This window comes from Populus alba, chromosome 2, assembly GCF_005239225.2.
Source record: "Populus alba chromosome 2, ASM523922v2, whole genome shotgun sequence".
Lineage (NCBI taxonomy): Eukaryota > Viridiplantae > Streptophyta > Magnoliopsida > Malpighiales > Salicaceae > Populus > Populus alba.
Genome location: NC_133285.1, coordinates 16,547,279 through 16,571,096, shown reverse-complemented (window position 1 = coordinate 16,571,096; position 23,818 = coordinate 16,547,279). Strand labels below are relative to the sequence as shown.

At 35.3% G+C, this 23,818-nt stretch overlaps 3 protein-coding genes across 5 annotated transcripts; 2 read left to right on the top strand and 1 right to left on the bottom strand.

Annotated features, from left to right (window-relative positions):
• Positions 1–2,641: 2,641 nt before the first annotated feature.
• Positions 2,642–11,610, top strand: LOC118042665 (sister-chromatid cohesion protein 3). Its single transcript, XM_035050372.2, has 22 exons — positions 2,642–2,872; positions 2,950–3,112; positions 3,319–3,431; positions 3,605–3,697; positions 3,871–4,034; positions 4,129–4,365; positions 4,476–4,620; positions 4,710–4,888; positions 5,006–5,151; positions 5,229–5,356; positions 5,703–5,876; positions 6,364–6,525; positions 6,616–6,816; positions 6,895–7,029; positions 7,111–7,314; positions 7,430–7,574; positions 7,795–7,901; positions 8,166–8,300; positions 8,779–9,044; positions 9,209–9,333; positions 10,819–11,100; positions 11,413–11,610. Exons 1-22 carry the CDS (start codon positions 2,837–2,839, stop codon positions 11,424–11,426), a joined length of 3,354 nt encoding a protein of 1,117 aa, XP_034906263.1. The 5' UTR covers positions 2,642–2,836; the 3' UTR covers positions 11,427–11,610.
• A 1,423-nt stretch (positions 11,611–13,033) lies between these two features.
• Positions 13,034–14,971, bottom strand: LOC118042671 (protein WHAT'S THIS FACTOR 9, mitochondrial). Of its 3 annotated transcripts, none has more exons than XM_035050382.2 (2): positions 14,744–14,971; positions 13,034–14,459 (listed from the first exon to the last, which is right to left on the bottom strand). In XM_035050382.2, the coding sequence occupies exon 2, from the start codon at positions 14,392–14,394 to the stop codon at positions 13,153–13,155; it is 1,242 nt and encodes a 413-aa protein (XP_034906273.1). In that variant the 5' UTR covers positions 14,395–14,459; positions 14,744–14,971; the 3' UTR covers positions 13,034–13,152. The 3 variants fall into 3 exon arrangements, with proteins under 3 accessions (XP_034906273.1, XP_034906272.1, XP_034906271.1); XM_035050381.2 differs by having other exon boundaries at positions 13,034–14,399; positions 14,744–14,970; XM_035050380.2 differs by having other exon boundaries at positions 13,034–14,396; positions 14,744–14,969.
• Positions 14,972–15,330: 359 nt separating this feature from the next.
• LOC118042669 (uncharacterized) lies at positions 15,331–22,794 on the top strand. Its single transcript, XM_035050375.2, has 9 exons — positions 15,331–15,829; positions 15,924–16,135; positions 17,360–17,641; positions 19,282–19,404; positions 19,758–19,908; positions 20,929–21,149; positions 22,073–22,109; positions 22,203–22,345; positions 22,445–22,794. Exons 1-8 carry the CDS (start codon positions 15,460–15,462, stop codon positions 22,319–22,321), a joined length of 1,515 nt encoding a protein of 504 aa, XP_034906266.1. The 5' UTR covers positions 15,331–15,459; the 3' UTR covers positions 22,322–22,345; positions 22,445–22,794.
• Positions 22,795–23,818: the final 1,024 nt, after the last annotated feature.

The window sequence follows — 23,818 nt, the reverse complement described above, 5'->3', positions numbered from 1 at the left end:
AAAATCGATTAATGAGGACAAGACAAACAATATTGAATTGAAGAGTAAAATTCAAAAAGAACAAAACTTTTATAAAAGAGTTAAGAAAAAAAAATCATAAGAATAAAGATCAAATTTAAAACAACAATAGATGATCAAATAAACTTGAACATGTTGAAATTTTCAATGCAGTTTTTTACATAAAAAAATTGTAAATGTAAATTGAACGCATACAATTAAATAAACCACTAACCATTGTGTAAATAAATAAGTAATCAATGATAAATAAAAGTATAATTGAAAAACTTAAGATATCAATGTAGATAAAAAAAAATATATTTAATATTGCAACACAATCATTTAACTAGTTGTGTGTAATTAATTTGTTTATGAAAATCAATTTGTAATAGAGATTGACACACATAAAATTTATTGAACAAAATAAAAGTAAAAAAAAAATTACTATGCAAGGTTGCACATATTAAAAATATTATAAAAAATATCTCATCTATAAAAAATATATATAAAAAAGTACAGATGAATCATATTAACTTCTGAAAAAACTAAACATACCCAATATAATTAAAAAATAATCATTGTTCAAGAAAGGCTAAAATATCCAAAAAAAATCATAGAGAAGGGGTGTTAATTAAAATTTAATAATTATAAAAATTATTTTAAAAAATTAAAAATAAAAATCCAATAATATATATAAAAAAATAAAATGAGGTTAGATGATGCTAGGCATGGTAAGCCAAGCCTAGTGCTTGACCTAATCAAGAAAATGCCAACATGCAGGCTTGCAAGCCTAGGACCATGCGTGCAGGCCTTTAATGTTTTTTAAAAATTTAATGGAGTGGAGGACACATCGTCCACCCTAGTTTCTTTGAAAAAATAGACAACGCGTCGTCTGAAAATCTTAGAATGCGGCCACACAGGGTTATTTGTTTTTTACTTGAAAACTCATTTTCAACCCATTTTTTACCCAAAACACCTAGGAACCTTGTTAGATCAAATTCATAACCTCTAAAAACATAAAACACCGGTCCAAAACCCGAAATCAACCTGAAATAAAAAAAAAAATTTGAGCTTAAATCTATTTTTTAAAAACTCTTATTATTCAACTTGAAACCACACACAAAGGAGGTTCCAATCGGATGATTTGTTACTAATAGTTCGTTATAAATTATTAACATGATCATATTAATCATCTTATTTAAGTAACACCAAACTTTTTAAATATTATCAGGAATTCATGATGCTAACTTATGTTAACAACAAATCAAGGTCCTTTTATAGCACAAGTGTAGATTATATCATACGGTTAGACTATGAGAGTGCCAAACATTTGTTGTACCAAGTGTTATACAACACAAATTTAGATTAACCATTTAACAAGCAGGGTATTAAGAATTAGTAAGATAAAAAGATAAAACATGCTAATATTAAACATTAAGGTCCATGTTGAGTTTACATTATACTTATTCTTACACCATTAGTGTAACCTTTTCATCTTGACATAATAAACTTAGCTAAATATAATGAAGAAGAGAAACATAAATAAACAAAATAAGAACATAAATAAGATACAAGTTAACTAAGTAAAGGAAAGAAAATGAAAAGTATAAACAAGATATAAATGAAAGAAAAACTTAAGAATTACAAAAAAATATAAAGAGAGAGAGCAAGAGCAAGTTCTTGATCTGAACAACTAAGCTCTTAAATGCATAGCAAATGCCTCCTTTTATAGGCCAAAATTTAGAATTATTGATCTGATGACTAATTGTTGAGTGGATGACTAACTCTTGACTTGGTGAAAATCCTTATCTGAACAAAACGTCATTGCTAACATCAGAACTGGAACAATTGTACTCATAAAATTTATAGGAAATTGTCTTATTTTTCTAGAATTTTTTTTGAGGTCATTTGGACTTCTAGAACTCGAGATATGAGCTGAATACTAAACAGTGTCTGTGTTGTAGGACAGATTCAGACTTCTCCATTGTTACTATAATTTGGACTTGAAAACGACCTTTTTAAATCTCGGACTCCCATAAAAGTTATAGGTCTATGTCTTACCTTTCCATTCATATAAAATAGACCTAAATCCGAGATCTACAGCTCTAGATATAACCCAATTACCGAACAATGTTCCAGTTTGGACTACACTAATATCTCTTTTTCTAAATTTGGCCATCTCTTTGTCTTTTCAATTTCAGTACCTAAACTTATCAATCAATCCTTTTATTTATGTGATATGCCTACATTTAATATGAAAATTTATCATAAATTAAAAATATCTTATATTATTAGATATGTTATTATAAAATATATTTTAGTTAAGGAGTTATTGATACTACAAATGCAAAATGATGATATAAAAACTTGATAAAAATACACTTTTAAGTACTAATCATAATTCGCTCACAATTTCTTTTCAAAACTTAATTTTATATAAAAATTAAAATAACTTACTTTTCATTTAAACTACAAACTATTTTTTCATTTATTTTATAAATTTTAAAATAATTGTAACGAAATAAATGTTTTTTAAAATTATTTTTCTTACATCTATTTTTTTAATTCACAATAACAGAGACTAATAGAATGACGTACGCACGCTACACGTTGTAGCAGCTAGCTAGTCAGTACGAGTGAGCATTGATTCAGTGCGGGGGCGCGCACACACACAAGTCACAGTGGGACACACACAGGCCTCAAAACACTCAGTCAGATGCCATAAATGTCGGACTGATTTCGTTTGGCGGGATAACAAGACACACACAGTCATCTCCCCCTCTACTCTACAACAACAAAATAATTTCAAGAATTTTTAAACACCAACCCTAGCTAGGTCATGGAGGACCACCCCGAAACTTCCCGAAACCGCTCTGTAAGTTTCAATTCTTCCGATCTGCACTTCCACCTGCTACTTTTAGGCACTAATTTTGATCTAATTTGCTTAAACAGAAGAGGAATCGGTCTAAGAACGCGACCGAGGAGAGAACAAGTGAGGAGGTGGAGGAGCGCGAGGATGATTTCGAAGAGGTTCGCCCTAAATCCAAGCGTAATCGTGCTGCTAAGGATGACACTCCCGCCGCCGTCCTCCTCAATCCCGACCAAAGCTTGATAGGTGATTAATTGGCTCCTATTTTTGTTTAATTTTGATAATTATGGTTTCAGTTTGCTTCAATGCCGTGAACTCTGTATTTCATGTTAATTGATGTGATGAAATTTATATTAGACGTTATTTAACAATATTAGATGTTTCTGCTAATCATGGAGGTCTGTTATATATATGTGTGTGTGTGTGTGTTCATGAATATTGTTCTGCTGCAGATGTTATTAAAGGGAATGGGGTACAAATTCCTCAGGCGGTGAAGCTTTGGGTTGAGCGATATGAGAAGGATCCAAAACTTGCAATGGTTGAGCTCTTGACGATGCTGTTTGAGGTAATCATGGAATTTTTTAAAATCTCTTTGTTTGGAAAATAAGGATGAAGGAGGACAGATACAAATGTGCAAGTATCTTATCATGAGGCTTAATATAATAGTCTATGAAGTTCAATTTCAGTGCTGCAGGCCTCTCCCCAGCCTTGTGACTGTTAAATTGTGTGATTGTTCAGGCATGTGGAGCCAAGTACAGTATCAAGAAAGAGTTGCTGGATGAGACTGATGTTGATGATGTTGTCGTTGCTCTTGTCAATCTTGCAAGAAATGTATGCTACATCTTTTATTTTAATATGTTTCTTGTTTCATTATGCCCATTATCTTATAGTTTCCAACCTTTTCCTAGAACCTTTTGTGAAAAATGCTCGATGGGGTTTTCTTTTTTAAGTTCATGCTTTGGGAAGACAAGTTTAGAGCACTCACTTTACTTTTGAAACTGTAGGGTGAAGTTGAAGATTATCAGAGTTCAAAGAGGAAGGACTTCAAACACTTCAAAGATAACCTCATCACATTCTGGGACAATTTGGTTACTGAGTGCCAAAATGGGCCTTTGTTTGATAAGGTTTTGTTCGACAAATGCATGGACTATATAATAGCACTGTCATGGTTAGTACTGATCTTTTTATGAAGTTCGGAATTGTGGTTTAATTTTTGAAGCAGCCCCTTTTGGTTACATTTTCTTTGTGTTGACTCTAATCAGCACTCCACCAAGAGTTTACCGTCAAGTTGCATCCTTGATGGGTCTCCAACTTGTCGCGTCATTCATAACAGTAGCTAAAGCGCTTGGCTTACAACGAGAAACTACTCAGAGACAATTAAATGTAGAAAAGAAGAAACAAATAGAAGGACCTCGTCTAGAGTCCCTAAATAAAAGGTTATCAGCTACTCATGATAAGATACTTGTACTAGAGGACTTGATGCGCAAAATATTTACCGGGTATGGTTTACTTTTAGAGTAGGAAAATAATTGATCAAATTCCTGTTTCACAATATTGACATTTTTATTAAAATAGTCTTTTGACTTGTCTTATTCCTTGCCTTTTGAAGGTTATTCGTGCATCGGTACCGTGATATTGATCCTAATATTCGAACATCATGCATTGAGTCTCTTGGTGTATGGGTTTTGTCCTATCCATCACTTTTCTTGCAGGATTTATACTTAAAGTATCTTGGATGGACACTAAATGATAAAGTAAGTAATCTTAACTGGTTTGATTTAGTGTCTTTTGATATGTGCTGAACAGTCATAATTTGCTTCTTTTTGTATAATGCCACTTGAAGAATGCAGGTGTCAGAAAAGCATCTGTTCAAGCATTAAAAAAACTTTATGATGTGGATGATAATGTGCCCACTCTCGGTCTTTTTACTGAAAGATTTTCCAACCGGATGATTGAGCTTGCTGATGACATTGATGTTTCTGTAGCTGTTTGTGCCATAGGACTTGTAAAACAATTACTTAGGTAACTGTCTGTCAATTTTTGTTCCATCACATGTGCATGTAGAAACACATCTTTGATTTTTTTGAAATCCAATGCTAATGGCTCTTATACTGGAAATTTGCTTTTTGTGTCCTGCAGGCACCAGCTCCTACCTGATGATGACTTGGGTCCGTTATATGATTTACTTATTGATGATCCAGCAGAAATCAGGCGTGCCATAGGAGAATTGGTGTATGATCACCTAATTGCACAAAAATTTAACAACTCTCAATCTAGCTCAAAAGGTTTCTTTCCTATTTGAACTCTGATAAGATCTTTGTCAAAATTCCATAAACCAGTGTTCATAACGTTGTTTTTCCAGGCAGTGATGATGGCTCTTCTGAGGTTCATCTTAGCAGAATGTTGCAGATTTTGAGGGAGTTTTCAGCAGATCCAATTCTCAGTAACTATGTTATTGATGATGTTTGGGAGTACATGAAAGCAATGAAGGTATGTTGTTATTACTCTTGAAATTTAGAATTCTACTTGTGTTTGAGGAAAGGAGTAGGATCGTGATGGGTTGGGGTGGAATTTCTGACTTAACCTGTGAGAAGTATAGGGCGTGGGCTCACCTGTACTGACTCCTGCCCAATTTGTATTATAATTTTATTCTGCATTTGACAAGTTTCTGGATAATGAAACTTTTTCTTGGATAATTGTTTGTGATGCAAAATCTTTTCTTTTATAAACCTGGAGCACTTTACTGGCAATGACTAAGAAACATTATGCTACAATTTGTTTATGAATGTACAGTTCCAATTGCTTAATATAAAGGAAATTCATTTTTCATTTGCAGGACTGGAAGTGTATTATTTCCATGCTCCTGGATGCGAATCCATTAATTGAGCTTACTGATGACGATGCTACAAATTTGGTTAGACTTCTTTCTGCATCTGTCAGAAAGGCTGTGGGAGAGAGGATTGTTCCAGCATCAGATACTCGAAAGCAATATTACAATAAAGCTCAGAAAGTGTGTAATTTTCTGGTTTTAAATCAAGTCTCTTAAAAATTGTGTCAGTTTTAAGTGATTGTTTATGGTACTCTGTTAACTCTAAATTCAGTTGATTAATAGTTTTGTTCATGCAAGTAACTTTCCAAAATTCTGAAATTCTAGTTTGATACTTATTTATGCAAAAACATATCAGCGCTGAGATTTTAAGCAAGCTAAGTTGTCATAATTCATGTGTGGTCCATTCATGTTTCAATAACTTGCATTCCTTTTCTGCTTTTACCAGCTACCTTTTCCTTTGAAGATAGTTGTTCTTTCCAGTAACTTGATATTTGCAGCACTACTGCAGTTATGCCATGCTTAACGTAGAGTATGCTTCACTTCTGCAGTTATGCCATGCTTAACGTAGAGTATGCTTCACTTCTGCAGTTATGCCATGCTTAACGTAGAGTATGCTTCACTTCTGCAGTTATGCCATGCTTAACATAGAGTATGCTTTACATGTCAGGAAATATTTGAAAATAATAGACGGGACATAACTATCGCCATGATGAAGAACTACCCGCTACTTCTGCGCAAATTCATGGCCGACAAATCAAAACTGCCATCATTGGTTGAGATCATTGTGCATATGAACCTAGGGCTTTATTCCCTGAAGAGACAGGAGAGTGTGAGTGTTTGCATTTCTTTCCAAATGCAAGCTCTTTGATACTGTTAGGAAGATAGTTAGAGAGTAACCACTGATTGTCTTGTGTTTCAGAATTTCAAAAATGTCCTTCAGCTCATGAAACAGTCATTTTTTATACACGGTGACAAGGAAGCACTTAGATCTTGTGTGAAGGCTATCAAGTTCTGTTCCACCGAAAGTCAAGGAGAGCTGAAAGATTATGCTCTGAATAAATTGAAGAATCTTGAAGATGAACTCATTAATAAGCTTAAGTCTGCAGTGAAAGAAGCAGCGGTAGAAAACTTCCAGTTTTGTGTTTTACTTTCTTGATGATGCTAAAATGGATGAGATGTAACATGCTCAAATTTGCAGGATGGTGATGAATATTCTCTGCTTGTGAATTTGAAAAGGTTATATGAGCTTCAGTTGGCATGGTCTGTACCTATTGAGAGCTTTTATGAAGATATTGTTAAGGTTCTCCACAGTTTCAGAAATGTGGATGATGAGGTGTGTTCAATATTATATTATATGATTTGTGCTTTTCATTTTCTTCTTCCTTGTATTTAATAATTTCTCTTGCTTGTCCAGGTTGTCAGTTTTCTTCTGCTCAATATGTATTTGCATGTAGCCTGGAGTCTGCAGTCAATTGTAAACAGTGAAACTGTCTCTGAAGCTTCGTTAACTTCTCTACTGTTTAAACGCAATGCCTTGTTTGAGGAACTTGAATACTTTCTTGGAACCCCTTCTGAAGATAAGGAAGGGAATAAATGTGGAAATCAGCTTGCTTGTAGAGTAAGCTAATTATTTTTTGTAACATGACTATCCAAATGCTTCTTTTGACCTGTTGGCAATATATATTGCATGTTTTTGGAATGACTTAACTTTCAATTTGATGTACTATGCCCAGGTTTGTATTATACTTGCAGAAGCATGGTGTTTGTTCAGAAAGACTAATTTTTCTTCAACAAAGCTGGAACATTTAGGATATTGTCCAGATACATCTGTTCTACAAAGGTTCTGGAAACTTTGTGAACAACAGTTAAATATTTCAGGTGACTCAATTCTTATGTGCTCTCAGCTTTGCTAAATATTTCGTGTGATGATTTCTGGTTCATAATCCTGTGGATAGCACCTTTAGAAGTCTGCACTGGATTGGTTACCTTAAATTCAACATCGACGCTTAAAAGCATGATCCATAAATAATTTCATGTTGGATGCTTGCTTTGTATTTTGTTCTCCCCCTGTTATTTATCTCCAATGTTTATCTCACAGATGAGACAGAAGATGAAGAGACAAACAAGGAGTACATTGAGGAGACAAACAGAGATGCAGTTATGATTGCTTCAGCGAAGTTGGTAGTTAGCAGTGCAGTTCCCAGGGTGTGTATACTACTAAACTGTAAAGATAGTTGTTACTTTTAGCTTGTGATGAACAGGTTTGTTGAATAAATATCATAGACAATGGCTGTAATTTGCTTGCTGTTTGAGTGATACAAATGTGTGTAGTGAGTGGTCTGGGTGACAGAAATGTATTTTGATGATCTACCATTTTTCACATTTGGACAAAATTTCATAATCAAGCATGTGAAAATCTGCAATCTGTAGTTCATAGTTTGCTAACTAGATCTTGTATTTTTAATGCAGGAATATCTTACTCCGGAGATCATTTCTCACTTTGTGATGCATGGAACAAGTGTTGCAGAGATAGTCAAGCATCTAATCACCATCATAAAGAAGAATGATGATTTTCCAGACATTTTCCTAGAAGCATTGAAAAGGGTATGACTTGTGTTTTATGGTTGGGGGAATCACTTTGGGTCTAAGATGCGGTAATTTTGTTAATGAAAAATGATTTCTCTGGTTATTCTCTTGCATGTTCTTCACATATGCTTTCTTATACAATGTATGACTATTAGTTCTCTTTTATTTTATGCGTGGTTTCTCCTTTCAAATCCCTGGTTATTTATGCTTGTGTCGGTGTTTTTACATTAACATGCTATGATTAGTTAATATATTTCAGGTAATTTCTTGTATATCTACCTTGTTGAAGGTGCCTCTTGATATCGTTTTTCAAAGTTTGTGCTCATGCAGGTCATATTTTGAACTTCAATGTTTAAAAACTTAAGGATAATCCATAGAAAACTGTTGTCCTTGGATATCTTGCATCAAAAGAAGTCTTGTGTGTGTGGGTACACATGCATGAATGCATGCCAAGATGTTGATGCTTATATTATTTTCCATTTTTTTGTTTGACTAGGCCTATGATCGGCATCTGGTGGATCTTTCAAAAAGTGATGATGAGTCTTTCACCAGCAAATCTCTTATAGAATGCAAGGATCTTGCTGCTCGACTATCTGGGACATTCGTGGGTGCTGCTCGGAACAAGCATAGATCTGATATTCTAAAAATCGCCAGGGATGGTATTGAATATGCTTTCTTAGATTCTCCAAAACAGCTCTCTTTTCTGGAAGGTGCTGTGCTTCATTTTGTGTCCAAGCTTCCTGTGGTTGACATCCTGGAAATGTAAGAGTTACTTTCTTTGACATTGCCATCCAGATGCATTTTCCATAGACTTTAAATAGTTCTTTCCCCTCTCTTCTCCAAAAGCAAATTATTTGGTCATAGTTTATAGATTGCTGTTTTATGGATAGAAACAAACTGGCCCTAACATGTTCTTTTACAAATAGTCTAAAGGATGTCCAGAGCCGGACAGAGAATATAAATACTGATGAAGATCCTAGTGGCTGGCGTCCTTACCACACATTTGTTGACAGCTTGCGAGAGAAGTATGTGAAGAATGAAGGTTTGCCAGGTAGCGCTTCTCTTCACTTTTCTTCTAATCCAAATAGGCTACCATGTTTATGTTAATCATGCTAATTTCTTTTTTGTCTTCTGCGCTCTCTCTCTTTCTCAACAGGAAAACAGAAATATGAAAAATAGAGCCCGTTTCAATTAGAAAGGCATTTAGCAGAAGCAATTGCTTTGTCCTGTATCTAATCATCTCAATAACCCAACAATAATAAGAAAAAAAAAAGTAATCCAAATCTAATAAATGAAAGGGAAAAAACACATGTAGTTTACTCAATCAAAGGGCAGCCAATAACTCTTGTTTTGAGGAAAATATACACTTATAAATAAAAAGCACAAGAGTGGAAATTAAGATGCAAGGGAATGTCAAAGTGAAGTGGGAAGATGGGAAGTTTGGAATCAATATGAATTAAAAAAAAATAGGATCCAACCTTGTAGACATCTTCTTAAGCATGCTCTTTTATTATTCATCTGGACTGTAGGCTTAATTTCTCAGTTCCTTTGATGGTACTGCTTCTATATTTTGTTTTGTAAGGCCTCTGTCTTATTTACACGAGCTTGTTGGGTTTCACAAGATTTGGCCTGTTTTGTCTATTTGCCTTTCAAATGTAAAATTGGTAGAATCATCATATGGCAATGATGCTACTAAACTACTGGAATCAAAATGATGCTGCCACCAAAATAGCCGTTCTCTATGTGATTCAGATAATTTTCCATCTATGAGATGGTAAGATCAGAGGATCTTACAAACTGGATCATGATTTAGACAACTGTGGTATGGACATCTAGGTTTCCACTAGTTTTATGTCTTCTAATTCTGAAATGGTGGAGCTCTTTGTTTTCTGGGGCGTAGTGCATTGATAATGATGATGGCAATGGCAGTGGTACTTGTTTATGTGCTATTGAGTCGTTGATTGCCTTGGACTAATGGAAATCCTTGTGAGGTGCCAGATCTTTTTATTTTTTCAAGATCTAGGTGCTTTGTTTAAGATCTGTAAACTAAGAATAATTAATTTTGCCGAGCAAGATTCTTGGATTTTATGATGGATTGAGGGGACAGTGTCTTGTTTGTATCTGTAGCCTTTTCTACTTCTGGTGCTTTCATTTTCTTTAGTCTGTTGTTTAATTTGGTCCTGCTGCTTGGTAAATCTTACTATATTCAAGCAGTTATTTTATTTTTATTTTTTTCCTTTGGTATTTCTCTCTGTTCTTACAACAACAACTTAATATCAGTAGTACATTTTTTAGCTGCTGCGTTGAAATTGGTTATATTTTGAATGGAAGTAACTGTCATTAATTAATGCAGTCCTCTTCATTGAATCACATGTTCCATGAGTGAAAACTCTACATAAGGCTGGTTTTATTTAGTGCTTGTTGGTTTTTAAGCACCTTGTAACTGCATTGAGATTAATCAAATTGTTGCCTTTTTTTTCTTCTCAATTTCATGTTGCAAATGTACTATGGTGCTAATAACAATAGAACATTGCAGATGAGAAAGAGAGGAGACGCGGTGGTCGCCCAAGAAAGCGGCGTAATATTGAGGGAAAGAGATTGTTTGATGAGGACAGTTCAAGCGAAGAAGAGGATTCTATTAGTGGTTCAGATCGAGAAGATGCTCATGATGAAGAAGAGAAGCAGGATGAGGAGGAAGAGGACGAGGCTCCATTGATACATTCCCTCAGGTCATCATCCAAGTTGAGGTCATTGAAACTTTCAAGAGATGAAAACAAAGGCCATAGAAGGACAGGAGTTTCTGCTTCTAAAACATCAGGTACGAAATGAATTAATGCTCTGCTTGATGCAGCTTGATTCATAAGGTCCCTGTAGAATAGCGAAGTTCAAACCATGCTATGCATACTCCAATTATAAAAAAACACAATTCTGTAATCTTGCTTGATTCTTCTCATGTTCCATAATGGCCACAAGACCGCAGGTTGTCTGAATAAGGGAAAATAAAAGGAATGTGGCAATCATGATGATAGATTTAGTAGATAAAACCATATGGTGATGACTTATAATCTTTTCTCAATATCGTATTATGTCATGCAACTAACTGTTTTTTTTCTTTTCTTTTGTCATGCAGGGGCATCAAACTAGCAACTGTCCCTATCATGTTTCGTTATATACATTAAAAGCATGGCTAACAAGTTTTCATTAAGATCTTAGAGCAGGTCTGTAATCTTCTTCCCCGTCTGATCTAGCTTGCTAGGTGTATATTTCTTGGATTCAACAAAATGTTCAAGAGCACCCTTTTAGTAAATGTGTATGCTGTTTTCCTTAACGCTTCCATAATTTCTATAGGCTGGCTGTGTATTTTCTTCCTTTTCCTCATCTGTATCTCACCAACTAAACTCATCCTTGTCGGCCTGTTTCGGCAAATCTTTGCCGCCCCCACTGCCTATCAAAACCCAAAACCATCTCAGATGAGCTGGCACCGCAACCACCTGGTACCCCATTACAGAGCCACTACCCCAATCAACGTGTTGCTTCAATGTCACGTTGGATAAGAATTATAAGATCTGAAGTTTAAACTTTTAGATCAAGCGAGGATAAGATCCCATTCATCGTTTTGTGTTGTTTGTGGCCATTTGGGCATTACAATCAAAGCAGAACCCTTAGCTGCCCTTTATCTATGCTCAGTTGCAGCGCTTCCTAATCACATGGCATGGATGAATCTTGATGTCAATATCAAGCGGATGATCCAATAGCATGCTCAGGAGAGTCAAGGTGAAAATAAGAAATATTATTAACATCCATGCGCTAGAAGAGTGGAAGAATCATCTGGATGTCTCCATCAATCTAGGACTGCATTTGTGTTTTTTAAAAATTTGATTTTTTTCTTGTTTTACTTAAAATTGAGTTTTTTTTTTTTAATGTTTTTGTTTTTAATATGTTGATATTAAAAATAAAATTATAAAAATATATTTTTTTTTTTAATAAAAAAACATTTTAAATTGCGTAATTACTCAATATTTTTTATTAGGATCTCGTGTAATTAGAGCTGAAAAGTTAGATGGTAAGACTTGTATTGTTATTTCGTGTAATTGGATCTGAAAGGAGAGACTTTTTACTCTTAACAACATAAAGTGTCAGCTGAACAGGACTAGGGCAAATTTTCTCCTCAGACGTCCGATTTCAAAATTGATGGTGAGTTCATTTTATCGAATCTCAGTATAATCATTCTACACGAACATCCAAAACAATTTGAGGCAATGAAAGTAGAAGATGGCAACTAGTTTGCGTTGAAATTGGGGTCTTCATTCTGTACAGGGAAACAGTGTCAAAAGATAGAAAGCATGCCTCTTGCATTTTTATCATAAATTGCATAGAAAAGTTGAAGCAGCCTCCAGTGTTTAAGTTGACCTCTCCAATCATGCCAAAGCCATAACAGATAAGTGAAAAGCAAGGTTTCCAGGATGAGGATCAGCCTGAGAGAAATCAGCTTTCACCTTCTCTGGATGAAGGTGCTGAACATGTTTTCTGTAGCTGCAGCGACGTATAGCTGTTATAAAGAAGAGGATTCCGCCATGGCCACATCCAAGATCATATGACCTGTTCTCACGGCAGAGTTCAGAAACCATGCTGGTGGCGTGGACAATATGAGAGGAAAAGCCACTGATTCATCCACTTATCAGTTCCATCCAAGCCCCCTCCTTCCATGTCGCTGCTTCGATTGAACTAAACATTCTAAATAAAAAATATAGTGATCTGTAATAACTATACTATTCATCGTTGAGAATTTTAAAAAACAATCTCCTCAAAGTAGAAATCAAAATGAAGAAGTCTGCAGGATTCATAGGGGATCATGCATTGGGTTATTGACTTATTCGGAAAGCAAATCACAGCCTAAATCTTCTTCACAACTATCAGTGGGTTCATCACCATGAACAATCATTGATTCCTCTGGACCAGAAGATGCTGTTTTCTTGTATAAGCCTCTGCTTCTATCCAGAAATCCCTTTCTCATCATACTTGCATATTTTCCCCTGATATCAACAAGAGGATGTTTATGTAAAAGTTGTCGCCGATCGTATGCTTCTCTAAGAACCACAGTCTGAGTATCACACTTTTTTGAGATGTAAAAAATGCCAGGATGTCGCTCAAACACCCTCGTGAACTTCTGGGGCAGTGACAGTGGCTTGCGAAGATTGCTTACATTCTTGCGCTCCGTTCTCTTATGTACAGTAAGGTGGAGAAGCTCATGAAAAACTCCGACAATTCTCTTCTCAGACACATCTGTTCGTGGATCCAAATCTGAGGCATCAGAGTAAGGTGAAGTGTATGGAAGTCTCTGCCACTCTTCCAACCATTCCATGCATTTCCTCTTCAATCCAAAGCCCCTTGTAAAGCCAACTGGAAAGGCTAAGCAGCCATTTTCCATGTCTTCTTCCTTCTGTTGAAGAGCAGCATTCTTCTGCAACTGGGAGACAGCAAGGCGATCGTCCCAAACTTGGAGTTTCAAGCCAACGCGATCGTCAGGAAGGCGAACTGAAGAAAACAAACCAGGGTGAAGTGGAATCAAAGAATCAAAATAGTCATAAGGCAATCCCATGTCCCATCTCAGCTGGTCAATGGTTTGTAATGGCAGTGTCCTATCCCTTGTAAGCATAAGCAGTTTGCATAGCCGTTCAACCAAATCAACTTGATTCTGCTCAAGAATTCCAAGTTCTTCACGGCGAAGATCTAGGGCTTCAGCAGTCAACTGAAAGCAGGGAACACGAGTGCCTCCACTATCAAGAACATGAGATTCACAGAAAATATTAGGATATCTCCTGATAAATGTAGAGAGCTTCAGATCATGAGGCAGGCCAAGCTGCCCACGATGCAGTCTAAGCCGGTATATAGGGAGGCGGCATCCGCGAGCGGAAGAGATGATCGAAACAAGTATGCAAGCTGCTTTAAGATCTCCTTGATCTGCCACTACAGCATCCAATACTCTATCCTTCGCCCATTTTAACTTGACATTCACCAAGCTAAATTTTTGCTGGTAATTGTATCCTGTCCGAAACCCACCAAGAAAATTGGAGCTTCCAGCTCCCTTTTTCAACAACAGCAGAAAAACCATCTCTGCTTCATGATCATAAAGAATGAGTTCAGATATCAATCAGGCTCTAGTTTCATCATTTTACACTTTCCAAACCCACCATAGAACAGTAGAAAAAAATCAGCATGGCAGAAGTTCCCATCAATCAACAACATTAGAGACAGTAAGACTTGAATTGACAAGTTAATATCTACCCACAAAAAAATCAGACACCAAAATCAAGTTAAATTTTTTTTCCTATCAGTAGTTAAAGAGCTAATAGTTTTGACATTTCTCAGTAAGAAGAAGAATTACTTGCACTTGAAAAAATCCTTTTCGAAGAAGAAGGATTTAAAGAAGAAAAAAAAGATGGGAGGTTTTTAGTTTTTACCTGCTGGTTTGAAGTCGTCTTCTAGGTGATGGGAGAAGATGGGTTCGGGAGGACAATCATGGACAGCAGCAGCAAGGGCAGTGGGAAATTCGCGTTAAACATGGCAGCTCCATGCGCAGATTGGCGAAAACGTTGCTTTGCAGCAGCAGCTGGAGATAGACTGAAGCATGGGCCTTTTATAGTTCTTTAAAGAAAAGAAAAATCGTTTCTCTATTTTTGTATTTTTTTTAATTAATTTGAGGAAAGGTAAACGTTGAATATATTTATATATAAAAGATTGAAAAAATAATTGATATCTGTTAATGATATCAAATAAATAATATATTATTATTATTATTATTATTGGGATGAGAAATTTTTTTCAATCCAGCAGCATAAAAAATAAAAAGTTTATAAAAATAATAAAAAAAACAAAATAATGTTATTTTAATAAAAAAATAATTAATGCAATGACTCATATAAGTTTCAGAAATGAAAGAGAGACCAAGTAGGTTTACGGTTTACCAAATATTATTTTAATTTATTTATAGGAAAGATATAAGACTATAAAATGATCAAAATTTAAGGACTAAATGACAAAAATTTGGGGGGCTTGCCTTTGTCTCAAATAAAAAAAATGAATGATCGAAGAGAAATAGATTCTTTTTTCTACAGGAGGAGGAGAAGCGCCAGCAAGCCAAGCAGGAAGCAGAGCAGCAGCAAAGCAATCCAACAAGATGATGGGTCCAGTAATTAGCAGTAGAGACTGTGGTAGCAGAGCTGCTGCAGTCCCTCTCGTGGTTTCCTCCAAAACCAAAGCTCAAACTCACCCACCAGCATCACTTGTTCTTCCCTTTTCAAATCCCAAATCCCAACTCTCTCTTTTCAATATTCACCACAAATTCTACCGTAGTAGAAGAAATGGGGTGGCTCAAAGCAGCCCCAAAATGGTTACGTGCTCCGCCTCCGCTGAGAAAAATAACTCCGCGGCAAAGAAGTTGCGTCTCATCCTTGACTCTCCTGGGGTTCACCAGGGCCCTGCTTGTTTTGATGCTTTAAGTGCTCTGCTTGTCCAGCGAGCTGGTTTTGATTATTGTTTCACCAGTGGTATGTACTTTGTTTCTTCCTATGTACTATGTCCTATGCTTTTCTTAGAAACAAAAATAGGTTGTGAGTTTTGTTTGATTGTTTGTTTCTGTAGGATTTTCGATATCGGCAGCTAAATTGGGGTTGCCTGATACTGGATTTATTTCCTATGGAGAAATGGTGGATCAAGGCCAACAAATTACTCAAGCTGTATCCATTCCTGTCATTGGAGATGCCGATAATGGATATGGGAATCCCATGAATGTTAAAAGAACTGTCAAGGGTTATATTAGAGCTGGCTTCGCCGGGATCATCCTTGAAGATCAGGTTTGTGTTATTTTTCAATGAAACAAGACTTTATTTTTTTTTGTTCCGGAAGAAGAATGGGCTGTTTTCTCAACCCTGTACTGTACTGGATTGGCTGCTTAGCACTTCAAGTTAACCAATAGTATGAACCAGACTGGTGCTCCAGCTGGTTTGTCGAGAAATTATTAGGTGAACCTAGCTCACCATTAGCTCACTTACATGATTTATGTGGGACTGCCGCTTCTTGGATGAATGTGGGACCATTGCTGTTTTAGAGTGGTTCTAGCGATCATGCAATAATTTCTCCAGTTCACGGCTACCCTGGACCAACTAGCCATTTCAGTACAGTTTTTAATTAATTGGACGTGGATAGTTTCTTCTTAGTGGATAAGATAGATTCCTGTCTTGATTCTTGTCTAGGAGAGTAACCAGCACTCGTTCTCCTTGTTGCCTTAATGGTGGATTGTTACTTAGCATGCCACACATGGTCAATGATTCAGGAGTTGGTCTGGGGAAGAGATAAAGTATTTGGGAGAACAATGTAACTCTATCAGAGGAGTTTCTAGACTTTTCTTGTGCTTATGGTTCGTGTGATTTGGGTTCAAGTAAGGGTGCCTAAACCAGGTACTGGTTTACAATCCAAAACCATCTAACCTTCATGATTTAGGATCTGCAATTTTTTGCTTTAGGTTGCCATGGACAAATTGGGCATTTAGATAGCCTTAACTAATTTCCCAAAGAAGAAAGTAGATGGATTTCCACCCAACTAGTTTAGTATTGAAGCTCAGTTGTTGTTTTTGTAAAGTAGGATAAGTTTTAGCTCTAGCTTCAAAGATCTATCTTTGTTTTAATCTAACAATAATTTAATTGTGGACTATTATTGTAATGAAGATGATATCTCTTTTTAAAAATACAGAAAACTAGCAATAGAATCGTATCATACAATATGACAAGGAAACCAAAGATCAATTTTGGCATAAAATCTGAATCTTGTGAGTCACAAAAAACTGAGATGTCCAGTTTGGAGTAAGCATTAGTTTGTATGTCTTATGAAGCAGGATATCACTAGGAATTTGAAGATCCGAGTAACACCTTTTGGTGTCTTGTGACTCTTGTTTCCCTTCTATTAAAATTGCAGCTTAAATCTTAATCCTAAATTTCTTAACTCTGATGTGTCCTATCATTAGTCAAGCTGCAAATTGCTGCAGTTTAGATTTCTTTTGCTTATAAATCTGATAATGCAAGGTGTCTCCAAAAGCTTGTGGCCATACGCGTGGCAGGAAAGTGGTGTCTCGGGAGGAAGCCATAATGCGGATAAAAGCAGCTGTCGATGCACGGGAAGAGACTGGATCAGATATTGTTATTGTGGCACGAACTGATTCTCGTCAAGCAGTGTCTTTGGATGAATCTCTTTGGAGGTCAAGAGCCTTTGCTGATGCCGGAGCAGATGTCCTTTTCATCGATGCACTAGCTTCAAGAGAAGAGATGAAGTCTTTCTGTGAAATCTCTCCCTTAGTTCCAAAAATGGTAAAGTTTGTTTTCCCTGATATAACACAAATATGACATGCATCTCAAGTTTAATGAATCATTTTTGTTGTTCTATTATTAAATGTCTTCTTTTGAAGTTATTTACCCAAAGAAAAATCAACAGTTCTTAGGTGGAATTAGTATATGTATATGGATGAGTTGTGACTCTAGAAATCAAAAGGAGGATTCAAAATATTTTTTTTTCTGTAGTGGCGTCAGCACTGCTTGCAATCTGCCTCACATTAGATCATATTTTCAGCTTTAGCATCCATGGTCTAGTCCCAATATTAATGAATTAAAATATCATAGAATTAACTCGAGGATTATGGTGGAATGGCGAGCTTCAGGATATTAGGGCTGCAAACTAATTCAGAGGTCCATTCAGCTAAAGGCACCACAGGCAAAATTAGCCTTGGTTTCTAGATTCTGTACCAAAATTTAAGTTTCTAGTTGCAATGAAGTTTCCAGTTCTAGCCCTGAATCTTACAATGCAAGGTATCTCTAAAAGCTTGTGGTCATTAGGTGTGCTTGTGACCTTTTTAAGTGTAATGTCTAAGGTAGCAAAACTCCCTATAGTAATGCCCCGTTTGATTTAAGGTTCTGTCTGTGAATACAAGTTAAATATCATATGGAATGCATGTGACCACTTATTAGCACCAGTAACGCAACCCTCCATCTCCAAAACCCCTTTTTTATATTATTATTATCACTATTCTACCTCTATACACTACCAACAATCTCTTTTACTCTGATTTGCAGTTTGGTTATATTTTTGAGTACTTTATGTAGGATATTGCCTGCAAAAACATGGTGGATTTGGGTCTTGATGTTAATTGACTGGGTATTGATTGTAGAGGTTTATTGGGTTTTATGGTTTTGGTTGTAGTTCGCTCAAAAAGATTGATGGTTAAAATATCACTGCCCCAGGATCAGATTCCTCCTTATAAGAAACCAAATGATTTGGAGAATTTGTGGAAAGTTGGGTATTAATAGCTTAATAAAGCCTTACATATGTCATCTAGTATTGCAAAAATCAGCAGATATGCCTATTAATTTGGTCCTTTTTTTTTTGAATTTGAGATATTTGAGCTTTGATAGCACTTATCAAGATGTGTTACATGTTAAAGTGCTCAGAAAGGGGATTGTGAGTAATTATGTGTCTAACTTCGATTTTGATCACTGTCATTATTGGATCAGCTGTGATTTTGGGGCTGGTGAGAGAAATAGGGCTGAGTTTAGGAAGAGAAGAAAGAAGGGTAAGTGTATGAAGGAAGATGGTGTGTTTCCAATTTTTTATTAATCACTACAAGAATTGGAGTCATTGAAGGGCACACACATCTCTCCAGAATGGTGAATTGGAACATAATAAAATTGTTGGTGTGCCAGAGGGAGGGAGGGAGGGATTTGTATTCATAGTACTGTTTCTAACAGTCTTTCTAATCTCTAAAGGAATCTTGTGCATGAATTCTTAATTAATGGTTGATTATTTTCTTCGCTCCTAATTTTTGAATTTCTTGTAGTTGCTATGGTATTCATGATTCTAAACTTCACTGGAATAACGAGGATATTATATAATGCATTTAAAAGAGTTTTTCCTAACAAATTACTTTATAAACCAAAAATTTATTGTTTCTATGTAGGCCAACATGCTTGAAGGAGGAGGAAAAACACCAATACTCACTCCTTTTGAACTAGAGGAGGTTGGATATAAACTTGTGGCCTACCCTCTTTCCTTGATCGGGGTATCTATAAGAGCTATGCAGGTCAGATGTCTTCACCTTATAAGAAATTCATGTACATATGGTGTTAAAAACTTGTTTAACATTCTTACTCAAGTTGAATAACTTTTCCAAACAGTATGGCGTGGGTTAAATACATGAAGTTTAGGAATTTCCCAACCATTAACATATATCTTTTCATGCTTTTAACCTTTTATGAAAGTAATGCATCAATTAAATACTTCTATGACCAGAAAATCCACGAGCAATTTGCTTTTGGCAAATTGCGGATCAAAATCATCTTCAAAAAATAAACCCTGCCACTTTTGGCAGTGTGCTTTTTCAAGAGTTTTCCTTGATGAGAGGGTTGTTAAAGTAACTCCTGTCACTCAATGCAGGATTCACTAGCTGCCATCAAAGGAGGTCGTATCCCTCCTCCTGGCAGCATGCCATCTTTTGAAGAAATGAAGGATATCTTAGGTTTCAACACTTACTATGAAGAAGAGAAGCAGTATGCAATTAGCAGCAGTCAAATGTCTAGGCAGAGAGGTGAGTGAGATTTGAACGTAACACCTTGAGATTCCCATTTGTGTTTATATTGTTTACTATGTTACCGATTCAAGAGATTGGGCAACTTTGGTTCTGACCATTAAACCTTGTTACTTACACTTTTCTTTCTCTTGGAGAAAATGCAAAAATGGACCATGTGATTTTGGTCATTTGCATTCTAGTCACAATATTTTTTTCGTTTTAAGCATCATGTGATTTGCTCCATTTGCAAGGGCCTTAATACCATTGGTTGCATGATGAGGAGGCATGAAACATTTGGAATGCTTTTAGGTGGATCTATATATTTTTTTGTCACATCACCCACATAAAAAAGGCTTCTGCTAATTGATTCTTGAATGCTGAAAAATAAACCCATTGGGAATGCAAATATCCAAAAATTACAAGGTACAGTTTTGCTCTCTGGCCTTTCCTGTCTTTTAATAACTTAACTAATTGATTATTTGGGAACACAATTGTCTGCTTGGATAAGTTATTTGTGAATACAATTGTCTGTTTGATAAGAGTTTCCAACCCAAATGATTAATCCACTACTAGGAGAGGCCTATATACTTGTTTAGCCTACCTAAGAACTATGTGCGCCCTAATATCACCTCTCAAGTGTAATCCCAGAAGAAGAAGCAAATGCAAATGGGACTGTTTGGAACCGCAACAAATGACCTAACAGGCTGATGTGGAGACAGTTAGGGGTTGAAACTAAAACTGAACTAAATTGTCTTTTCTAGTTTAAGGCGATCAACTGCAGCTAGTTGTTCAACCGTGCTCCTAAGCTATTTTTGCTTATAGTACAGTTTGTTGGTTTGGTACTTTGCTTGGATTGTTCCCGAAGACCTTGTTTTGAAACTTTTGAATGTATGCTGTTGTCTTGGTTGTTTCTAAATCAAGCTTTAATATGTGCTTGTTGATTTTTCTTGTTCACCAACTTTCCTGTAAGAATCCAAGTTACACAATTGCTACTTCCCTGTTTCTAACTCTTAATAAAATATGTTATTCATTCATCAGCAAGCAGTAATGTTTATGGCATACAACGGAGGACCCCAGATGATACAGAGCAAAGAAGTCAGAGTCCTCAAGATCCTGTTGTTGAAGTGATCACTCCAGAAGTATACGGTGGCTATGGTGCAGATAATTCAAGAGGTCCTTTTTCTGGGATCTGGTCTCGAACATTGAGAGTCAAAATAACTGGAAGAGATGGATTCGAAAAACTTGATGTTAGGATTCCAGTAAGTCCTCCTCTTCTAATGTAGCTAACATCTAACTGTGCTCCATCAGAACTAATCACACCACTAAGTGCATACCCCAGCTTATAAAACCTGATCATAAAGCATTGCCATCTTAGATTTTTAAAATTGTCAAGTATTTCATGGTTTAAATATGAATTCTACTGTTACTTAGAGAATCACATGATGGATTTTTAAGTTACCACTGCATTTCATGATGGATTATATTGGTCATTCCCTGCGGATGCCAATGCTTGAAACCCTGTGGACTAAAATGCACTGCTTCTTCAGTAAATGAACCTACCTGGTGAGATTGTTTTTCCTATTAAAAGAAATGCATTGCTAGTGTTTTACTGAAATGATGTATGTTGCCAACCCTGCTAGTTTGCACTGGAGACTTAGTTGAGTTTTATATCCAGCACACTTCACCATTTCACCAATGTACTTGACCATCATTTATTGCTTCACATATGATTCAAAGATATCATAAAATGTTTTAGTTCTTTCCTTTTCTCTTCCTATGCATTTGTTTCCATCATTCCATTTGACTGAAACCATTACTGATATCATCTTTGTCCCAATCTTTGACAACTTATGGATGACGCTCTTCCTTATCACTTAAATAAATACTTAATATGCAAAAAGAAACTGCAAGTCATTCACATATAGTAAATTTATGGCCAACTACCTACCATGCTGAAATCTCCTTTCATTTGTTCATGCTTAAGGAACTTGTGGGATTGCATGTAAAATAATATGATGCATTGTGTTAATGCCTGAAAAAATGTCGCTTTAATCAATTACTGCATTTCTTATATATCCTGCCTCTCATTTAATGATCCTTCTTGCATAAGTCAATAATTGGTGCAAGAAGTGGAAAGGAGTGATTAAACAATCCATTCTCTTTTTCTTTGTATTCTTTGCAGGCTGGGTTCTTGGAGGGGATCACAAATATAGTTCCAGGTACTTTCTGCATTCAATAAACTAATAAAAATTGCTATATAGATTTGAAGGTTGTGAAAAGGTTAAATTGGTGCGTGCATTTTTGGTACACAGCTTTGGGAGGTGTGAACATTAAAGGACTCTTGGATGATGCAGCTGAGGAAGTAGGAGGCAAGCTCTTGTTAGATTTTAATGATACCGTTGGTGACAGGATTCAAGTATTTCTAGAATAATTTTTCACAAGTTGAATAGAGAAGGTATCTTTAGCTGCAGATAAACATAACTCTTGCCATTCTTCGAGACAGATTTAATATCGCTTGTTTTTTTCGTCCTGAGCCTAGTTCTCCATTTTGCAGAGAAGCCCTACGTGCCTCAAGATAAATACCAAGAAACAGAATGCAGGTTTGCTCAAGATGATTTTATGTAGGGTTTGGACTGAAAACACAGACACATGATAAATCGTAAAGATTGAGGTACTGCAAAAAGTTCTCAGGGAGGTGGTTGCGATGCCCCTATAGTTTATCAGAAGGGAGACAAAACTGCAATGAGTATCCAATCATTTGTGAAGCATGTTGAAACTGCTAATTAAAGTGAAGTGACAACCAATCTGGAAAGGTCAGGGGCGTTTTGAGGTGTTTTGGCCCCAATATTTTGTACCTCCAATTTTTATTTTTAAAGTTATAATATTGTTCCTCATTTTGCTGCTTTTTAGGTTTCAATTGCTTCTTATTGAGATTCGTTTTCAATAACTTCCATCCACATGCTGCTGTTTTCATCTTTTATAGCCATGCTAATTTTTTGAGATGCTAATCATAGAATTATTCTGTTAGCATTGATGATCGTAACAATATTCGCATTAAGAATTTAGGGGATTTCCTTGTGATTATACGTAGTAGTGTGTATTTGTGATAGTTTTTATAATTATAAATTAAAAAATATAGGTTTAAAAAAAGTTATATGTTGTCGATTTTTTATAACCAAGGTTTCAAGAGCGTTTTAGCGAGATCTTGTACAAAAATTATAGTCTGTTGATTAATAAAACAATGTGATCTTAATGTTGATTAACAAAATATTTTTAAAATTCTTAAAATTAGGATTAAGGCAAAATTGTAGTTTTAATTACCTCTTATTACACTACTAAACACACTACTGAATGAACTTGTACATTACTGAACGAACTTTTAGGAGACTGAAGACTTAATAGCTGCAAGTCTTAAAGGGTATTTAAGAGTGATATAGATGTTTAAGAGTGATGATAGCTGTTTTTTAAAATGATTTTTGTTTGAAAAAAAATAAAAATATTATATTTTTTTATTTTTAATTTTTTAATACCAACAAATCAAAATAATTTAAAAATATAAAAAATATAGTTTGTTGATTAATAAAACAATGTGATCTTATATAAAATTATAGTTATAGTGTATGTTGATTAAAACTGTAGTGTATGTTGATTAACAAAATATTTTAAATTTTTTTAAAATTATAATTAAGATAAAAATGTTATTTTAATTATCTCTTATTACACTATTGAATGAAGAGACTGAAGGTGTTTGAGAGTGATGATAGTTGTTTTTTAATTATTTTTACTTGAAAAAAATGTAAAAATAATATTTTTTTTATTTTTAATATTTTTATATCAATACATCAAAATAATTTAAAAATTAAAAAAAAAATCAAAAGTTTTTAACCAGAAAAAAGAAAAAAAAAACATGTTGAAATTTATTTCCAAA

Excerpts from the sequence above, each read along its gene's own strand:
- LOC118042669 (XM_035050375.2), top strand. The coding sequence starts at position 15,460 with ATGATGGGTCCAGTAATTAGCAGTAGAGACTGTGGTAGCAGAGCTGCT. Across the intron at positions 19,909-20,928 it reads TCAAATGTCTAGGCAGAGAG|CAAGCAGTAATGTTTATGGC; the intron begins GTGAGTGAGATT and ends TTCATTCATCAG. Across the intron at positions 22,110-22,202 it reads GATCACAAATATAGTTCCAG|CTTTGGGAGGTGTGAACATT; the intron begins GTACTTTCTGCA and ends TTTGGTACACAG.
- LOC118042665 (XM_035050372.2), top strand. The coding sequence starts at position 2,837 with ATGGAGGACCACCCCGAAACTTCCCGAAACCGCTCT. Across the intron at positions 4,621-4,709 it reads GATGGACACTAAATGATAAA|AATGCAGGTGTCAGAAAAGC; the intron begins GTAAGTAATCTT and ends TGCCACTTGAAG. Across the intron at positions 6,817-6,894 it reads CTGCAGTGAAAGAAGCAGCG|GATGGTGATGAATATTCTCT; the intron begins GTAGAAAACTTC and ends TCAAATTTGCAG.
- LOC118042671 (XM_035050382.2), bottom strand. The coding sequence starts at position 14,394 with ATGGTTTTTCTGCTGTTGTTGAAAAAGGGAGCTGGAAGCTCCAATTTT.